The sequence below is a fragment of the Hyperolius riggenbachi genome, chromosome 11 (genome assembly GCF_040937935.1).
Source record: "Hyperolius riggenbachi isolate aHypRig1 chromosome 11, aHypRig1.pri, whole genome shotgun sequence".
Taxonomy (NCBI): Eukaryota; Metazoa; Chordata; class Amphibia; order Anura; family Hyperoliidae; genus Hyperolius; species Hyperolius riggenbachi.
The window spans coordinates 126,351,646-126,366,538 of NC_090656.1; the positions used below are offsets into that span (position 1 = coordinate 126,351,646).

Consider the following 14,893-nt stretch of genomic DNA (forward strand, 5'->3'; position numbering starts at 1 on the left):
ATGATTAGGCAGGGGAGATGGGTAAAGATATGGTAATGCACAAGAGATGGTAAAAGATATGGCTAGGGATAGGAGATGGGGAAAGATATTGGGTAGCACGGTGGCATAGTAATTAGAGCTCTCACCTTGCAGCGCTGGGTCCCTGATTCGAATCTCAGCCAGGGGTGTGCTTGGGTTTCCTCTGGGCACTTTGGTTTCCTCACACAGCCCGAAAACATACAAATAAGTTCATTGGCTTCCCCCTAAATATTTGCTCTAGACTCCAATACATAAACTACATGATATAAACATTTGACTATGGTAGGGATTGGATTATGAGCACCTCTGAGGGACAGTTAAGTGTCAAGACTATATACTCTGTACATTGCTGCAGAAGATGTTGGCGCTATATAAATACTAAATAATAATAATACAGTTAGGCATGGGAGATGGGGTAAGATACGGTTAGGCACGAGAGATGGGGAAATTATATAGTTAGGCACTGAAGGTGGCAAAAGATATGGTAATGCATGGGAGAAGGGGAAAGATTTGGTTAGGTATGGGAGATGGGTGAGGATATGATTATGCCTGGGAGATGGGCGAAGATATGATTATGCATGGGAGATGGGGGCAGATATGATTATGCATGGGAGATGGGGGAGGATATGATTATGCATGGGAGATGGGGGAGGATATGATTATGCATGGGAGATGGGGGAAGATATGATTATGCATGGGAGATGGGGGAAGATATGATTATGCATGGGAGATGGGGGAAGATATGATTATGCATGGGAGATGGGGGAGGATATGATTATGCATGGGAGATGGGGGAAGATATGATTATGCATGGGAGATGGGGGAAGATATGATTATGCATGGGAGATGGGGGGGGATATGATTATGCATGGGAGATGGGGGAGGATATGATTATGCATGGGAGATGGGGGAAGATATGATTATGCATGGGAGATGGGGGAGGATATGATTATGCATGGGAGATGGGGGGGGATATGATTATGCATGGGAGATGGGGAGGATATGATTATGCATGGGAGATGGGGGAGGATATGATTATGCATGGGAGATGGGGGAGGATATGATTATGCATGGGAGATGGGGGAAGATATGATTATGCATGGGAGATGGGGGAGGATATGATTATGCATGGGAGATGGGGGGGGAGGATATGATTATGCATGGGAGATGGGGGAGGATATGTTTCTGCATGGGAGATGGGGGAGGATATGATTATGCATGGGAGATGGGGGAAGATATGATTATGCATGGGAGATGGGGGAGGATATTATTATGCATGGGAGATGGGGGAGGATATGATTATGCATGGGAGATGGGCGAGGATATGATTATGCATGGGAGATGAGGGAAGATATGATTATGCATGGGAGATGGGGGAAGATATGATTATGCATGGGAGATGAAGGAAGATATGATTATGCATGGGAGATGGGGGAGGATATGATTATGCATGGGAGATGGGGGAAGCTATGATAATGCATGGGAGATGGGGGAAGATATGATTATGCATGGGAGATGGGGGGAGGATATGATTATGCATGGGAGATGGGGGAAGCTATGATAATGCATGGGAGAAGGGGAAAGATTTGGTTAGGTATGGGAGATGGGGGAAGATATGATTATGTATGGGAGATGGGGGAGGATATGGATAGGCTCAGATGATGGGGAAGGGTAACTTATCTATCCATAAGAAGTGGAAATTAAGAGGAGATTTGATCACTTGTTATAAATATATAAAGTGCTAATACAGAAAATATAGTAATAAGGTGTTTCATTATATGTTCACTAGAAAAGACTCAAGGATACCTCATGAGGTTGTAAGAAAAGGTTCTTCAAGTACATTGAAAGTATGGATTAGTTTTCCATCAGAACTACATAATAGCTATAAAATAAAATTGGATGTTTATCTAAAAGAATAAGCACAGAGAAAGTTTCCAGTACAGAAATAAATGGTAGAGTGTCGGTCAAGCAATGTTGCCATTTAAAGTAATAATTATATTTTCTCTTTCAGTAAATTGTTTATTTTTCATCTATAATTTATACAGCGATGACATCCTCCACAGTGCTTCACATAGTATAGTCAACTGTCCCACTGTCTTAACCACTTCCCCACTGAGGGGTTTTACCCCTTGAACTCCAGAGCAATTTTCACCTTTCAGCGCTCCATCCATTCATTCGTCTATAACTTTATTATTACTTATCGCAATTAAATGAACTATATCTTGTTTTTTTCGCCACCAATTAGGCTTTCTTTAGGTGGGACCTTATGCCAAGAATTATTTTATTCTAAATGTGTTTTAATGGGAAAATAGGAAAAAATGTGGGAAAAAAATATTATTTTTCAGTTTTCGGCCATTATAGTTTTTACATAATGCATGTTACTGTAATTAAAACCCATGAAATGTATTTGCCCATTTGTCTCGGTTATAAAACCGTTTAAATTATGTCCCTATCACAATGTTTGGCGCCAATATTTTATTTGGAAATAAAGGTGCATTTTTTTTTTCAGTTTTGCGTCCATCCCTAATTACAAGCCCATAGTTTATAAAGTAACAGTGTTATACCCTCTTGACATAAATATTTAAAAAGTTCAGTCCCGAAGGTAACTATTTATGTTTTTTTTTTTTATTGTATTTTTGTTTTGTTTTTTTTACATTACAAAAAAAAAAAAAAATTGGGGAGTGTGGGAGGTAATGAGTTAATTTATTGTGTAATCCAATGTAATTGTATGTGTAAAATGCTTTAGGGTGTAGTTTACTATTCGGCCACAAGATGGCCACAGTGAGTCTGTTTACATGCGACCTGTAAGCGTCCGGAAGGACGCTTACAGGAAGCAGTAGGAGGCTGGGAGAATCACAATGATCGCGCTGTATCTAATAGAAGCATCATTGCGGGGGCTTAGATCAACGAACGGGAATGGATTTTCCTGTTCATTGATCTCTGGGCGAGCGGGCGGTGGCGTGCACGAGCGGCGGGTGCGTGCGCACGAGCGGCGGGAGCGCGGACAGCGGCGGTAGAGCGGAAGGTACGGATTTCTCCGTCCCTGGTGGTGAAAGGATGGAACAAGGGACGGAGAAATTCGTACCGCCGGGGGTAAAGTGGTTAAAATGTACTCTTTAAAAAAAAAAAAAAAACTAGTAAAAAAAAAAGGAAAAAAGACAAGCAAGTGATAATTAAATAAATAAATAAAGACAATATTCATATCCCTCTCATTACAGCTCCCAGGTAATGTAGCTATCAATCAGGTACCAATACAAAGTACAGCTGTCAATTCTGGATTACTTAACCAGCATGACTTGCTGAACCTCACCGTAATCTCTCAATGCCAGACAACTTCAGAGGAAAGCTCTCTGTATGTGATAGCAGGAGTGCCCACATGCAATATGACTTGAAGTAGCAGAAGAGGTCAAAGCAGGGCAACGCCATAAACCAGTATGTAATTTGTGGCTATGGTGGCGCCAACCAAGTAATTTGGGTGCTAGTAAGCAGCACCTGGAGTTTGGCTATTATGTAGCTGAGCTCCAGATACTAGTGGAGATAGCGTTAGGTGTAAGTGGCACTCAGAGTTCCTTGGGTACCAAGGTTAGGCTATCATGTAGTCGAACGCCAGATGCCAGCAGGGGGTGACAGGGGTGAGCTATCGGGCACTCGGGATTCAGCTACTATGTATCCTGGGATTGGCTGCAGAACAGTCCTCTAAATGTTAATGTTATTTGTAGGTACGGTGAGGTTGGTGTTAGGGGTAGGTTGGAAGAGTTAGTGTTAGGCGTAGATAGAAAGATAGTGTTATGGATAGGGAAGAGTTAGTGTATGTTATAAATTAGGAAAGCCGATAAAAGAATATCAGTAACACTACTGATATTCTATCTATTGGAAAAAGTTTATGGCAGGATCCTGTGCCCAAATTACAGGGTGCCTATTTTAAATGAATTTGGAAAGGCTTCCAACTTCTTCCCTGGTGATAGCAGAGGTTGGCAAGTGTCAAACTGAGGAGGGAGTTTCAGAAAGAGGAAGAGGCGCAAGATAAATCCTGTATGCAGCAGAAGTAGGTTACATATTAAATACTAGATGTATTCCAACACATTGATATGTGCTAGCGTAGACAACTTTCAGGCTGCACAATTCATTTAACATTATCACAGAAATATAGAAGCAGCAGCTATAATGTCTTTATGCAGATCCTCATTCCTTACTTTATTAAAAGTACTGGACTGGAGGATAATTCTGATTATATCAAGCCTGGGCATCTTACACTGTGTGTTTTTAGTGTTTTACTTACTTATGAAATATTACAGAAGCTCCCAGCATGGCCAGTGGGAACAGAGAGTATCCATAAAATCACCCGGAGCAATATTTTAATTGGTCGATTGTAAAGAACTGAAATTGTGAAATGGGCAGGAAAATCACTAAGGTGTAAAAGAGATGTTTGTAATAGAATTCTGCCATTATTCTACAAGCGGCCCCATGTAGAAGTCATCAAAGCCGCACAAGTTCAGTGCGTAGGTGTGGTATTCAGTGCATGCTGACTGTGCACATGTATTATAATACATTTTTGTTTGATGATGCTCAATCAGCCTTAAACTGACAATTTTCCTTATTTGTATCCTGTGAATACGGGACTTATTACCGTTTCCCTGAGCTCTGCTGAATTTATGCAGATCAGCCACTTACGTCTCTCTGTTTGACTAATGCCAGCTTGATAATTACTTTGCAAACAAAGAATGTTGCTTGAAAAAAAAAAAAATTGCAGAGGAAAAACAACAACATCAATTTACCTGCAGGCATGAGGACCCGGGAGCTGGAGAGGTCCTCACTGCTGTGTAATGTATGGGTTTATGGTGTCACAGCCTGCCAGGCAGGAGGATTGGTTAGTGCTCACTGCAGACTTGCTGCTTTATAATAGCATGCGACAGATGAAAGCTATTTTCACTGTGCTGACATATGTACCATGCCAAAGTGCAAACAAAGGAACTTAACACCTATTTGATGATGTCAAGCCAGGACATAGATTGCGCAGAACCTTAAAACCCTGGCTGACGATGGCGGGTTACACCAGACACTTCATCATGTGTGGAAACCAAGCAGTCACATCTCTGTACGGGATGTGATGTACTGAGTGTCACGTTGTGCTACTGTCACACTAGAACAATAGAGACCATAAAGCCGGAATGAAACCTTTTTGCCCTTGGGTGAAATCCATTTCTGATGTATATACACAAGGCGGAAATATTTAACTGTATCACTTTTTTCCAATTTGTGTACTAATTGTTGTTTAGACGCCTCTCATCTTTCATAGAGTACTGTGAGGTCTGCATTTTTGGTTGTTCGGGAGAATGCCACAAGAGGGACGTGTGCTATTTTATGCTATAATTATATCTGCAAATGAATAGAGGATGCGTGTTCCACAGCCGTGACAGGCAGGAAATATTTAACAAGGTTTATGAGCGTTCCCTCAGTACTACTGCACTAGACTGGGCTTTACGATCAGCCATTGTGGCTCAGAAAAAAAAGTTCTACTGAATGAATTTCACCATCCGCTTTTAAAGTAAACCGGTTTCGTGTTTTCACCTATTTCATATACAGTGCTGAGCAGAAAAACCCACTTATCTTGCAATATGTGCTCGGCCGGAACAGGCTGATGCTAAGCAAGTCAAACATGCCAGTCGTCCACCAATTTCACTAGCTGATCAACACAGCTCTTGCCTAATGCCGGGAATACATGATGCGTTTTTGCGTTCGTTTTTGCCGTCGTTTTCGCTTTCGATAGATTCTACTCTCGATTCACTGCTCGATTCCCCTCTCGATTCCTTATCTTTTCTTATCAATTACATTCACTTGAATGAGGAGAATAGAAACGAAAGTAGAATCGACCAGATCCGACAGGTTGGAATTTATCTATCGAACCCATCTATCTAAAGTAAAAACTTAACGTGTATTCCCAGCATAACTAATTGGCAGGTAGTGTGTTTGATTTGCTAGCATCCATATACTGTATGCTTCCCTACTGATTGGAGATTTTCAAATTTGAAGAATTTTCGACTAAACGCCATTAAAGCGGGATGAAACACTGATTTTAAAATCATGAAAAAAAATAAAATAAATAATCAATGCACAGTGGAGTTACTAGGATACTAAAAGATCCAGGGCACTTATGGGCACCGCGGTGGTGCGCGTAGCGTGACACACCGAAAAATGGGTGTGGGCGCATCAGAGTGTAGGTGTGGTGATGGAAGCAAGCAGCCAGACTGGGAGAAGGTGAGCAAGTACAGCCGCGATCATGCCGGGGAACATCTGGGGCACCGCGCAATAGATCTCTAGCACTTGCTACAGATCTTTGGAGCTAGCGACGGCATTCAGCATTGAACAGCATTCAGCATGATTAAAATGTATGTGAATTATACCTTTGCCAATAAATAATAATTGCACAGGAGTGTGTACCTGTTTGAACCTGCAGTCCCCGAGTGATCTATGCAAGTCATTTTGTGTGATAGCGATTTTGTATTTTGGAGCGATTTTTGGTTTGATTGCATGTTTTGTGTAGAAGTAAAGTCAAAATGGTCACTCACTCAGGATGAATATAAACCACGTGGTACAGGTTCTCGCTGTGACGGCGGACACCAGAAAAGGCCAGGAGTCGTGCCGGGAGAACGCTGGCTGGGGGCCTGTTGGGTTCGTCAGTCATCACAATATTGAATGCAATTACTGTGATTTTCTAGCATGTCTGTTTGATACCTTTGACTGATTCCGGATGAAAATCAATTGAAAGAACGAGCCGGTGGCCATGTTGCAGCACCAATTCTCTTCCAATTCGATAAAATTACCAAATCAGAAGGATGAGTGGGCCATGGGTAGTGTATGGCTACCATAAAGTGTACCCAAGGTGGGTTTTAAATTAGAAATGGGACACAGAGGCATGTTCTATGCTCAATGGCATGCCTGTGTGTCCTCTCTGTGCTGCTCTCTGCTCCCCCTTCTCTCTCCTCTGCCCCCCCCCCCCAAAAAAAAAAATTTGCAGACAAGCAGCTTCTCGCTGGCTGGAGCAGGGAAGGGGTGCCCTTTTCAGGAGTGGCACACCTGCAGAACGCCCCTTCTGGCGTTAGGAACGCCCCTTCCCTACCATATTAATGGCCCCTTTGCCATCAGTATCCTGCCCCTTCATGCTCCTACCCCACCTCTCCCCCAACTCTCTGCACTCTAAGGGCTTGATTCACTAAGACAAATAGCATGCTTTATCAGAGTTAACATGCCTTATCGGGGTTAACACGCCTTATCAGAGTAAGCACACCTTATCAGAGTAGCATAGCGAGCGCTACAAACTTATGCCTGCTAATTGGCAATGACGAGAGCTCCACTTGTCCTGCCCCGAGCCCCTGCGGGTCACTTTAAAGGACATTATCCCTGCACTTTGATTTGCCCAAAAGGCTGCCTGTCAAGTTTCCTGTCAAGTGACAGGCAGCCTATTGAGCCAAAGTGCGGGAATAATGTCCTTTAAATTGATTGAACCCGCAGGGGCTCAGGGCAAGATGAATGGAGCGCTCGTCATTGCCAATTAGCATAAGTTCGTAGTGCTTGCTATGCTACTCTGATAAAGGATGTTAACGCTGATAAGACATGTTAACTCTGTTAAGGCGGGTTAACTCTGATAAGGCGTGTTAACTCTGCTAAGGCATGCTATTTGTTTTAGTGAATTAGGCCCTAAGAAAGCTTGGAGCTACAGCATTGTGACCCCGGAATCGCAGCCATTTCTCGTAGTTATGCCCCTGTTTGAAAGCTGCATTTAGAATAATTGCCGTTACCCTTTAACAAATGGTTCTACCTACCTGAAAACAAGTGTCTACTTTACTTTATAAACGTCATCACAATACAATGCTGCTTATGTGAGAACAGAACTTCTTGGACCTCATTACAATCTAATCTACATTGTAGCAGTATAATCATTCAATAGAGACTTTCAAATAACACTCTATCCATCCAAGCAGGCTTCCACAATCCAACTGAGAATAAATAACATCACTCATGGAAAACACGATTAACTAATTACTTTTCCACAGTTGTTAAACTCTTTTAAAATAATATACATGTATTTGTATTTATGAGCAGACATTGACAGTATGTTAACATGCTCCATTGATTCAATGTTTAAAAGGACAAAGCACTTGTGCGCTCGCTTCTGCTCTTCCAAGGGACACGTGTATCAGCCAATAACCTTTTCACAGCAGCGCTCCTGTAAGTTAATAACTGCAGTATAACAGCAGAGTGGATTGATGCCATTCAACAAGACTTACCTTGTCAGTGTAAATAAAGAAAAGGGTGACCACAATGAGCTCCAGCAAGAAAATGATCAGCAGCAGGATAAAGAACTGGAAAGGAAAAGAAAAACAAGGATATTTATTATCTGCTCTGTACATTAATGCCTACATCAGTGCCGTAATTTCATGCAGAATACACAGAGCAGAATGCATGACATTGTAGAGACTACAAGAGCCTTTGTAAAGGAGGTCAACGCGCAAGTGTGTGGAATAATAATGGTCACCTATTGACGGCAGCCTTGCCTCAACAAAACAAATCTATATAACGAGCAGTTACAAGACAAATGCAGGCGCAGATCTTAAAGATGACCTAAAGTTAAAAAAGACGGGTCTGTGGGGGTATCAGGGTTAAATACTTACCTGATGGGCCATAATTCCTTTCAGCAGGTGATCGCACTATCCCCCTCAGAATTGCAGATGTGGTGAGTCTTTTTCAAAATCTCCACTGAGTCTCTGGCTACTCCCATCTGCTTGGGCACTATCCGCCCCCAGCTCAGCAGCTGCGGCCTAACTGGTGCCAGATGAGCTGGGGCAGGCCGTGGCAATGCAGGTGGAGGTTCCAGAAGGGCTTTGGCAGGTTTGATAGGCTCTGACTTTTCTTTACCATAGGTTTTCAAAATATATAACAAATGAATGCTAGGTAGAGGGCAACTTTTTATGTAGCAAATAAGGCTTCTGTAGCTAAAAATCCTGTCTCAAAATCGCATGATCTAAAATGTACAAATAGAATAGGTGATGGTGATGCGCGTACATGTGCACATATTCCCATCCAAGAGTGTAAGCCCGCTAACAGGGGCACACATGCACACAACAATGTGCACATACCAAGTGACAGGACATAGAGGGTAGGTATAGCAAAACCTCTGTTGCCTGGCTAGTTTTCTCTTAGTAGGCTAATATCTTACAATTGCTCACCACTTACTTCCTGTGATGTCCTGAAGTGGTTAAGTGGGAGGTATGCAGAGGCTACTACCCTCATTCCCTCACAACCAATACCATCTGCTTGGTTGTCATGCTGAGCTTTTGGCTTTAGCAGCTTTTGAGCAACACACTTGCATCGCTTGCAGCCAGTGGAGTCAGAGTCAAAGCATCTGCATTCCTATTCTGGACCTGTGACTTAATTGCCTGTAATGAGAGTGTTATGGGGGCTGAAGTATTTATTTCCTTTTAATGCCAGTTGCCTGACAGTCTTACTGATCTCTTTGGCCGTATTAAGTGTCTGGATCAAACACCTGAAACAAGCATATAGCTGATCTACTCAGAGTTCAATCTGTTCTGCATGCTTGTTTAGGGTCTATAGCTAAAAGAATAAGAGGATCAGTAGGACAGCCAGGTGATTTACATGGTTTTAAAGAAAATAAATATCAGCCTCCATATCCCTCTCACTTCAGGTTCCCTTTAATCCTTCTGTTAGAGTTATATCGGCCTAGTAAATTGCAGGTTGGAGAAGGGACCAGTCTAAAGTTGAAGTCATTCAGTTGTGCATTCATTGCGTAAAGGATTTGATTTATGAAAACCTCTACTGGAACTTATCTGAAGTTGTGCAATGTTGTTTTGAGAGTAAATTAGATTATTATTATAAAATAAATTGTGTAATTTGTCTCCAACTACTGAGCAGGGGTAGGAGGCGCCCGTAGACATATACCTGTGTTTCTTATGGTATAGAACAGTATTCAGTAATAAAGTAAGATTCTAAAAATTCCTACCTTAAAGAGAATCTGTATTGTTAAAATCGTTCAAAAGTAAACATACCAGTGCGTTAGGGGACATCTCCTATTACCCTCTGTCACAATTTCGCCGCTCCCCGCCGCATTAAAAGTGGTTAAAAACTGTTTTTAAAAGTTTGTTTGTAAACAAACAAAATGGCCACCAAAATAGGAAGTAGGTTGATGTACAGTATGTCCACACATAGAAAATACATCCATACACAAGCAGGCTGTATACAGCATTCCTTTTGAATCTCAAGAGATCATTTGTGTGTTTCTTTCCCCCATGCACTGAAGTTTCAGGCTGCTCTTTTCTTCCTGCAAACAGCTTTGCCCTTGTTTGTAATTCCTCAGTATGTGAAAGCCCAGCCAGCTCAGAGGACGATTTATCCAGCTGATTAGAGCAGCTTCTCTCTTATCTAAATAATACACAGGCAGTGTGCATATAGGGGCCAGGAAGGGTGAGTTCATAGCAGAACCACAACACTGAAGAACTTGGCAGCCTTCCAGACACAGGCCGACAAGTCTGACAGGGGAAAGATACATTGATTTATTACAGAGACTGTCATAGTAGAAAGTGCTGCAGTAAGCCAGAACACATTAGAATAGCTTTTGGAACATGTAGGATGATAAAAAACAGGATGCAATTTTTGTTACGGAGTCTCTTTAAAGGAGTCAAGTTCTGGCGCCCAGAAATTGACATTATTACCCATTACCTTAGGAAGCGGCTGTGGCCATGAAACACAATTGTCAATTGTGCCTTAGATAAAATTTGAGAAGTTTTTATCGCTACCTTACATGTGACTCCTTTAAGGTAGGAATTTTTAGTATCTTACTTTATTACCGAATACTGTTCTATACCATAAGAAACACAGGTATATGTCTACGGGCCCCTTCTACCCCTTCTCAGTGATTTCCACCCCTTCATAGGGGAGTGCACATGTGGAAGACCTCCAGATGTGTACCTCTTTTTCTGGAGCTGCGACCTACCCCATTGCCTGAAGCAAGGCCGAGTGATAAAGTGTAGAGAAACCGAGAGCCCAATATAGTGTAGTATGTTAAGCATAAATGAAGTAAAGGTTATCGTGAGAAAATTATACTCACAAACATGGGTTACCACACAGGCAACCACTGTATAGGCAGGTGAGGAGATTAGACCTGTCCTCACTCAGGGATAAGAAGTCGCTCTCTGTAGATGCGAAAGGGGGTAGATCACCCCTCCACCAGGGGTGGACACGGTATAGCAGTAGGAGAACAGAGGCGCCAGCAGGATAAAAGTGGATAAAAACTTTAAAATTTGCTGGGAGGAAGTGGTGGACTTACCTCCATAAAGCAGACACGAAAGACTGTCTGAATAGTAGTCACATTTATTAATTAGTACCCCAAAACAGTGCAACGCGTTTCGCAGGCCCAGCCCGCTTCATCAGGCAATAAAAATGGGGACAAGACTGTAGACAAGAGACAGTACATTATGCTATAGTAAATTCTACAAATTTGCATATTAATATATTGCATATCATAAAGCATACCATATGAAATAAATAGCTTCATGGAGATGGCATAAAAGAGTTGGGTGTGCAAGTAGACAATAGGGGGTAGAGGCTATGGTGCTCGTGATAGTAATGGGCTATGGGGTGTTATTTTACACAGATTTGCAATGAGTGGTATTGGTAATGGAAAAGGGTATATGTCAGCAAGAGTAATGGGTAATAGAGCATTGAGAAGAGAACAGGGGGCCAGAAATACAGGGTAAAGTGTGCAAATAAAATAACATAAAGAACTCACCAGAATTTCAGCAATAGCAGGTGTAGCGCCTCAGTGAAGTGGTGAGGACGCTCAGCTCCTTATATATACAGGTTCTTGCTAAAAGGGCCAATTAGATGTATTGGAGGTATTTGGTGGGCGGGGTTAGGGTGAGTGTGCGAGCAGCCAATTGGCTCTCGCCACCTGTGTTCAGTGAATTGGGTTTTTGGGAAGGGTGGGTGGGGTTAGGGCGGGCTTGTGAGTAGCCAATGGGCTCTCGCCGCCTGTGTTCGGTGTATTGGGTAGTTGGGGGCGGATACAGGTATCATGGTTACCAAATGTGCAAGCAAACAAAGATAGCAGGAAAGCTGGCACTGCTGCAAGTGTTCAATTTATTGTAGCAAAGATAAAGTGCAAACGTGCAGCATCTTGCAAAAAGTATAGCATGAAGAAACACATACCCTGGTGAGAAGAGGCGTGGAGGATGGTGGGTGCTGGGCACAGGATGCCTGACGGCCGTTTCGCGCTAATCAGCGCTTCTACGGAGGCTGCAACACTGTTGGGCAATGGCTGCTGGTTAAATACTATTCAGAGCCAGCGTCTAGCGTCACTTCCGGCGGCAGCGCCGCCCCTACTTCCGCGTCACGTGTGCGTACGCATTGACGCGTTGCGTCAACGTACGTCACATGCGTACGAAAATCCGCGTGGCGCCTACAACGTACGCATGCCAATTAGATACATGCGTACTGCATAATTATGCATGCGACGCACACGTCAATAAGATAGCATAGGGTGAGTGGAAACACTCACCCCAGCGGCCAAACTTGAACAGGGCCCGACCCAGCCAGACTCACACCTTGGCCAGACTCCACCCTCCCTTCCTCCCCTTTTTTTTCCTACTTTTCCCCTCCTCACCCAAGGTGTGAGTCTGGCCGGGTCGGGCCCTGTTCAAGTTTGGCCGCTGGGGTGAGTGTTTCCACTCACCCTATGCGACCTTATTGACGTGTGCGTCGCATGCATAATTATGCAGTACGCATGTATCTAATTGGCATGCGTACGTTGTAGGCGCCACGCGGATTTTCGTACGCATGTGACGTACGTTGATGCAACGCGTCAATGCGTACGCACACGTGACGCGGAAGTAGGGGCGGCACTGCCACCGGAAGTGACGCTAGACGCTGGCTCTGAATAGTATTTAACCAGCAGCCATTGCCCAACAGTGTTGCAGCCTCCGTAGAAGCGCTGTTTAGCGCGAAACGGCCGTCAGGCATCCTGTGCCCAGCACCCACCATCCTCCACGCCTCTTCTCACCAGGGTATGTGTTTCTTCATGCTATACTTTTTGCAAGATGCTGCACGTTTGCACTTTATCTTTGCTACAATAAATTAAACACTTGCAGCAGTGCCAGCTTTCCTGCTATCTTTGTTTGCTTGCCATTTGATGTTGTTGCTTGAGCACGCTGAAGAGGTTTAAAGAAGAGGTGTATGTGTAGTCCTCCTGTGCAAACTGCCTGTTGTCGCAGCTGATGTGTGCATGCCATTTCACTGTAGTGCCAACCATCTGCTTTTCTATGAATCTACTTCCTACTTGTCAGGTTTGAGCACACAGTGATGTCGACAGTATCCGGACAGGACTGTGATGTGCAATTTAATTCAGATGATGACACGCCTTCAAGCGAAGATGAGCAGGCATGCACAATAGTGGAGGACGGCAGAAATGACGTCAAGATTTTTTTCAAAACATCTGCCAATACTACCAAGTCTAATAAAACGGTGGGTGCTAGGGTTATTGTATCGAACTTGGAAAGATTGAGTGAGAAGGAGGTGAAGCGTTTTTGGACTGTGACCACTCTCCAACAGTACAAAGATGATCAGATGACAGCACGTGGCTTCCGCAGATATGTAGAGCCCTCAGAATACCAGGACGATGATAAATTCGTAAGGAAATGGCAAGATGCGTACTTGTTGCATGCAACAAACCTACAAGACATCGTCCTGGAACGTACAAAGGAAGAGCACAGTAAAACTCTCAAAGAGATTGAGACAGCGAAAAGGCAGTATGAGAATCTAGTGGAGAGATCGCAGTATATGAAGATCTTGAAGAAAATCGACAAAAAGTGCTCTGTAGTGCAAGACAACATAAAGGAACGCAAACTAAGAAAATTTCAAAGAGATAAGGAGGACTACGCCCTCAAAAAATTCTTCTCCTGGCAAAAGGGAGCCAGACGGGGAGTGCCCAAGAAGGGCAAGGGGCATTGGACAACGGATACTGAGTCCAGTGACGAGGAGGCTAGACCTGTTGATCCATCCAACTCAGATACAAATAAAACGGATCGCCCTTTAGGCGGCGCACAAGGAGGGGGAGGAGCAAAACCAAAACAGTCAAGGAAAGGCAAGCGACTATCCTGGGAGGACAGAAAGCCCCCGAGGGAACCGAAATGGAAAAGGCATTAAATCTAACAGGGGGAACCCCAGAACCATTGGAGATTCTCAATCTTTCCAAAGAGGACCTCCCCGAAGGCACGGTACCCTTACTCCAAAAAGGATTAAACTATTCTCTGAGCACGAATTTTGATTTTCCAAAGTTCAAGGTGGACCTTTATAAAAACGTCAGACGCCTGAACATACAGCTACACTTTGCCAAACAGGACCAAACGGACACTAAGCCGACAAATATGGGTTGGGGCAACTCACAAGTGGGCCCCCTGGGTTTTAGCCCTCAGTTCGCTTGGGATGAACAAGACCTCAGGAACCTTGAGCTGTTATGCGAATTAGAGGACAGCATGACGATTGGAGCCAACCGAAATGAGGCCCAACCTCCTAAGTTCAGACCTTGTAGGTCAGTGGCGCCATTCCCGGTGCAACCAGGATCCAGCCTGGATATATTTCAAAAAGTAGTTGAACGCGAGCTGAAGGCAGAAATATACCCAAAAGTGGCAGACAACGTAACAACAAAAGAGAAACAAGCTTTGAGGTGGTTACGATCCAGACCAGACTTACAGATTAAAAGAGCCGATAAAGGCGGAATAATCGTTGTCATGTCCACGAAGCAATACCAGGAAGAGGCTTTGAGGCAGTTGCAGGATATAACCACCTATAGGCCATTATCTAGAGATCC

At 43.5% G+C, this 14,893-nt stretch overlaps 1 protein-coding gene across 1 annotated transcript in view; it reads right to left on the reverse strand.

The window, feature by feature from the left end:
- Positions 1–14,893, reverse strand: part of TSPAN4 (tetraspanin 4) — a 406,664-nt gene that overhangs the window by 120,528 nt on the left and 271,243 nt on the right. The window contains exon 3 of the mRNA XM_068261017.1: positions 8,304–8,378. Within this exon, the coding sequence (XP_068117118.1) occupies positions 8,304–8,378 (75 nt within the window). The remainder of the gene's footprint in view (positions 1–8,303; positions 8,379–14,893) is intronic.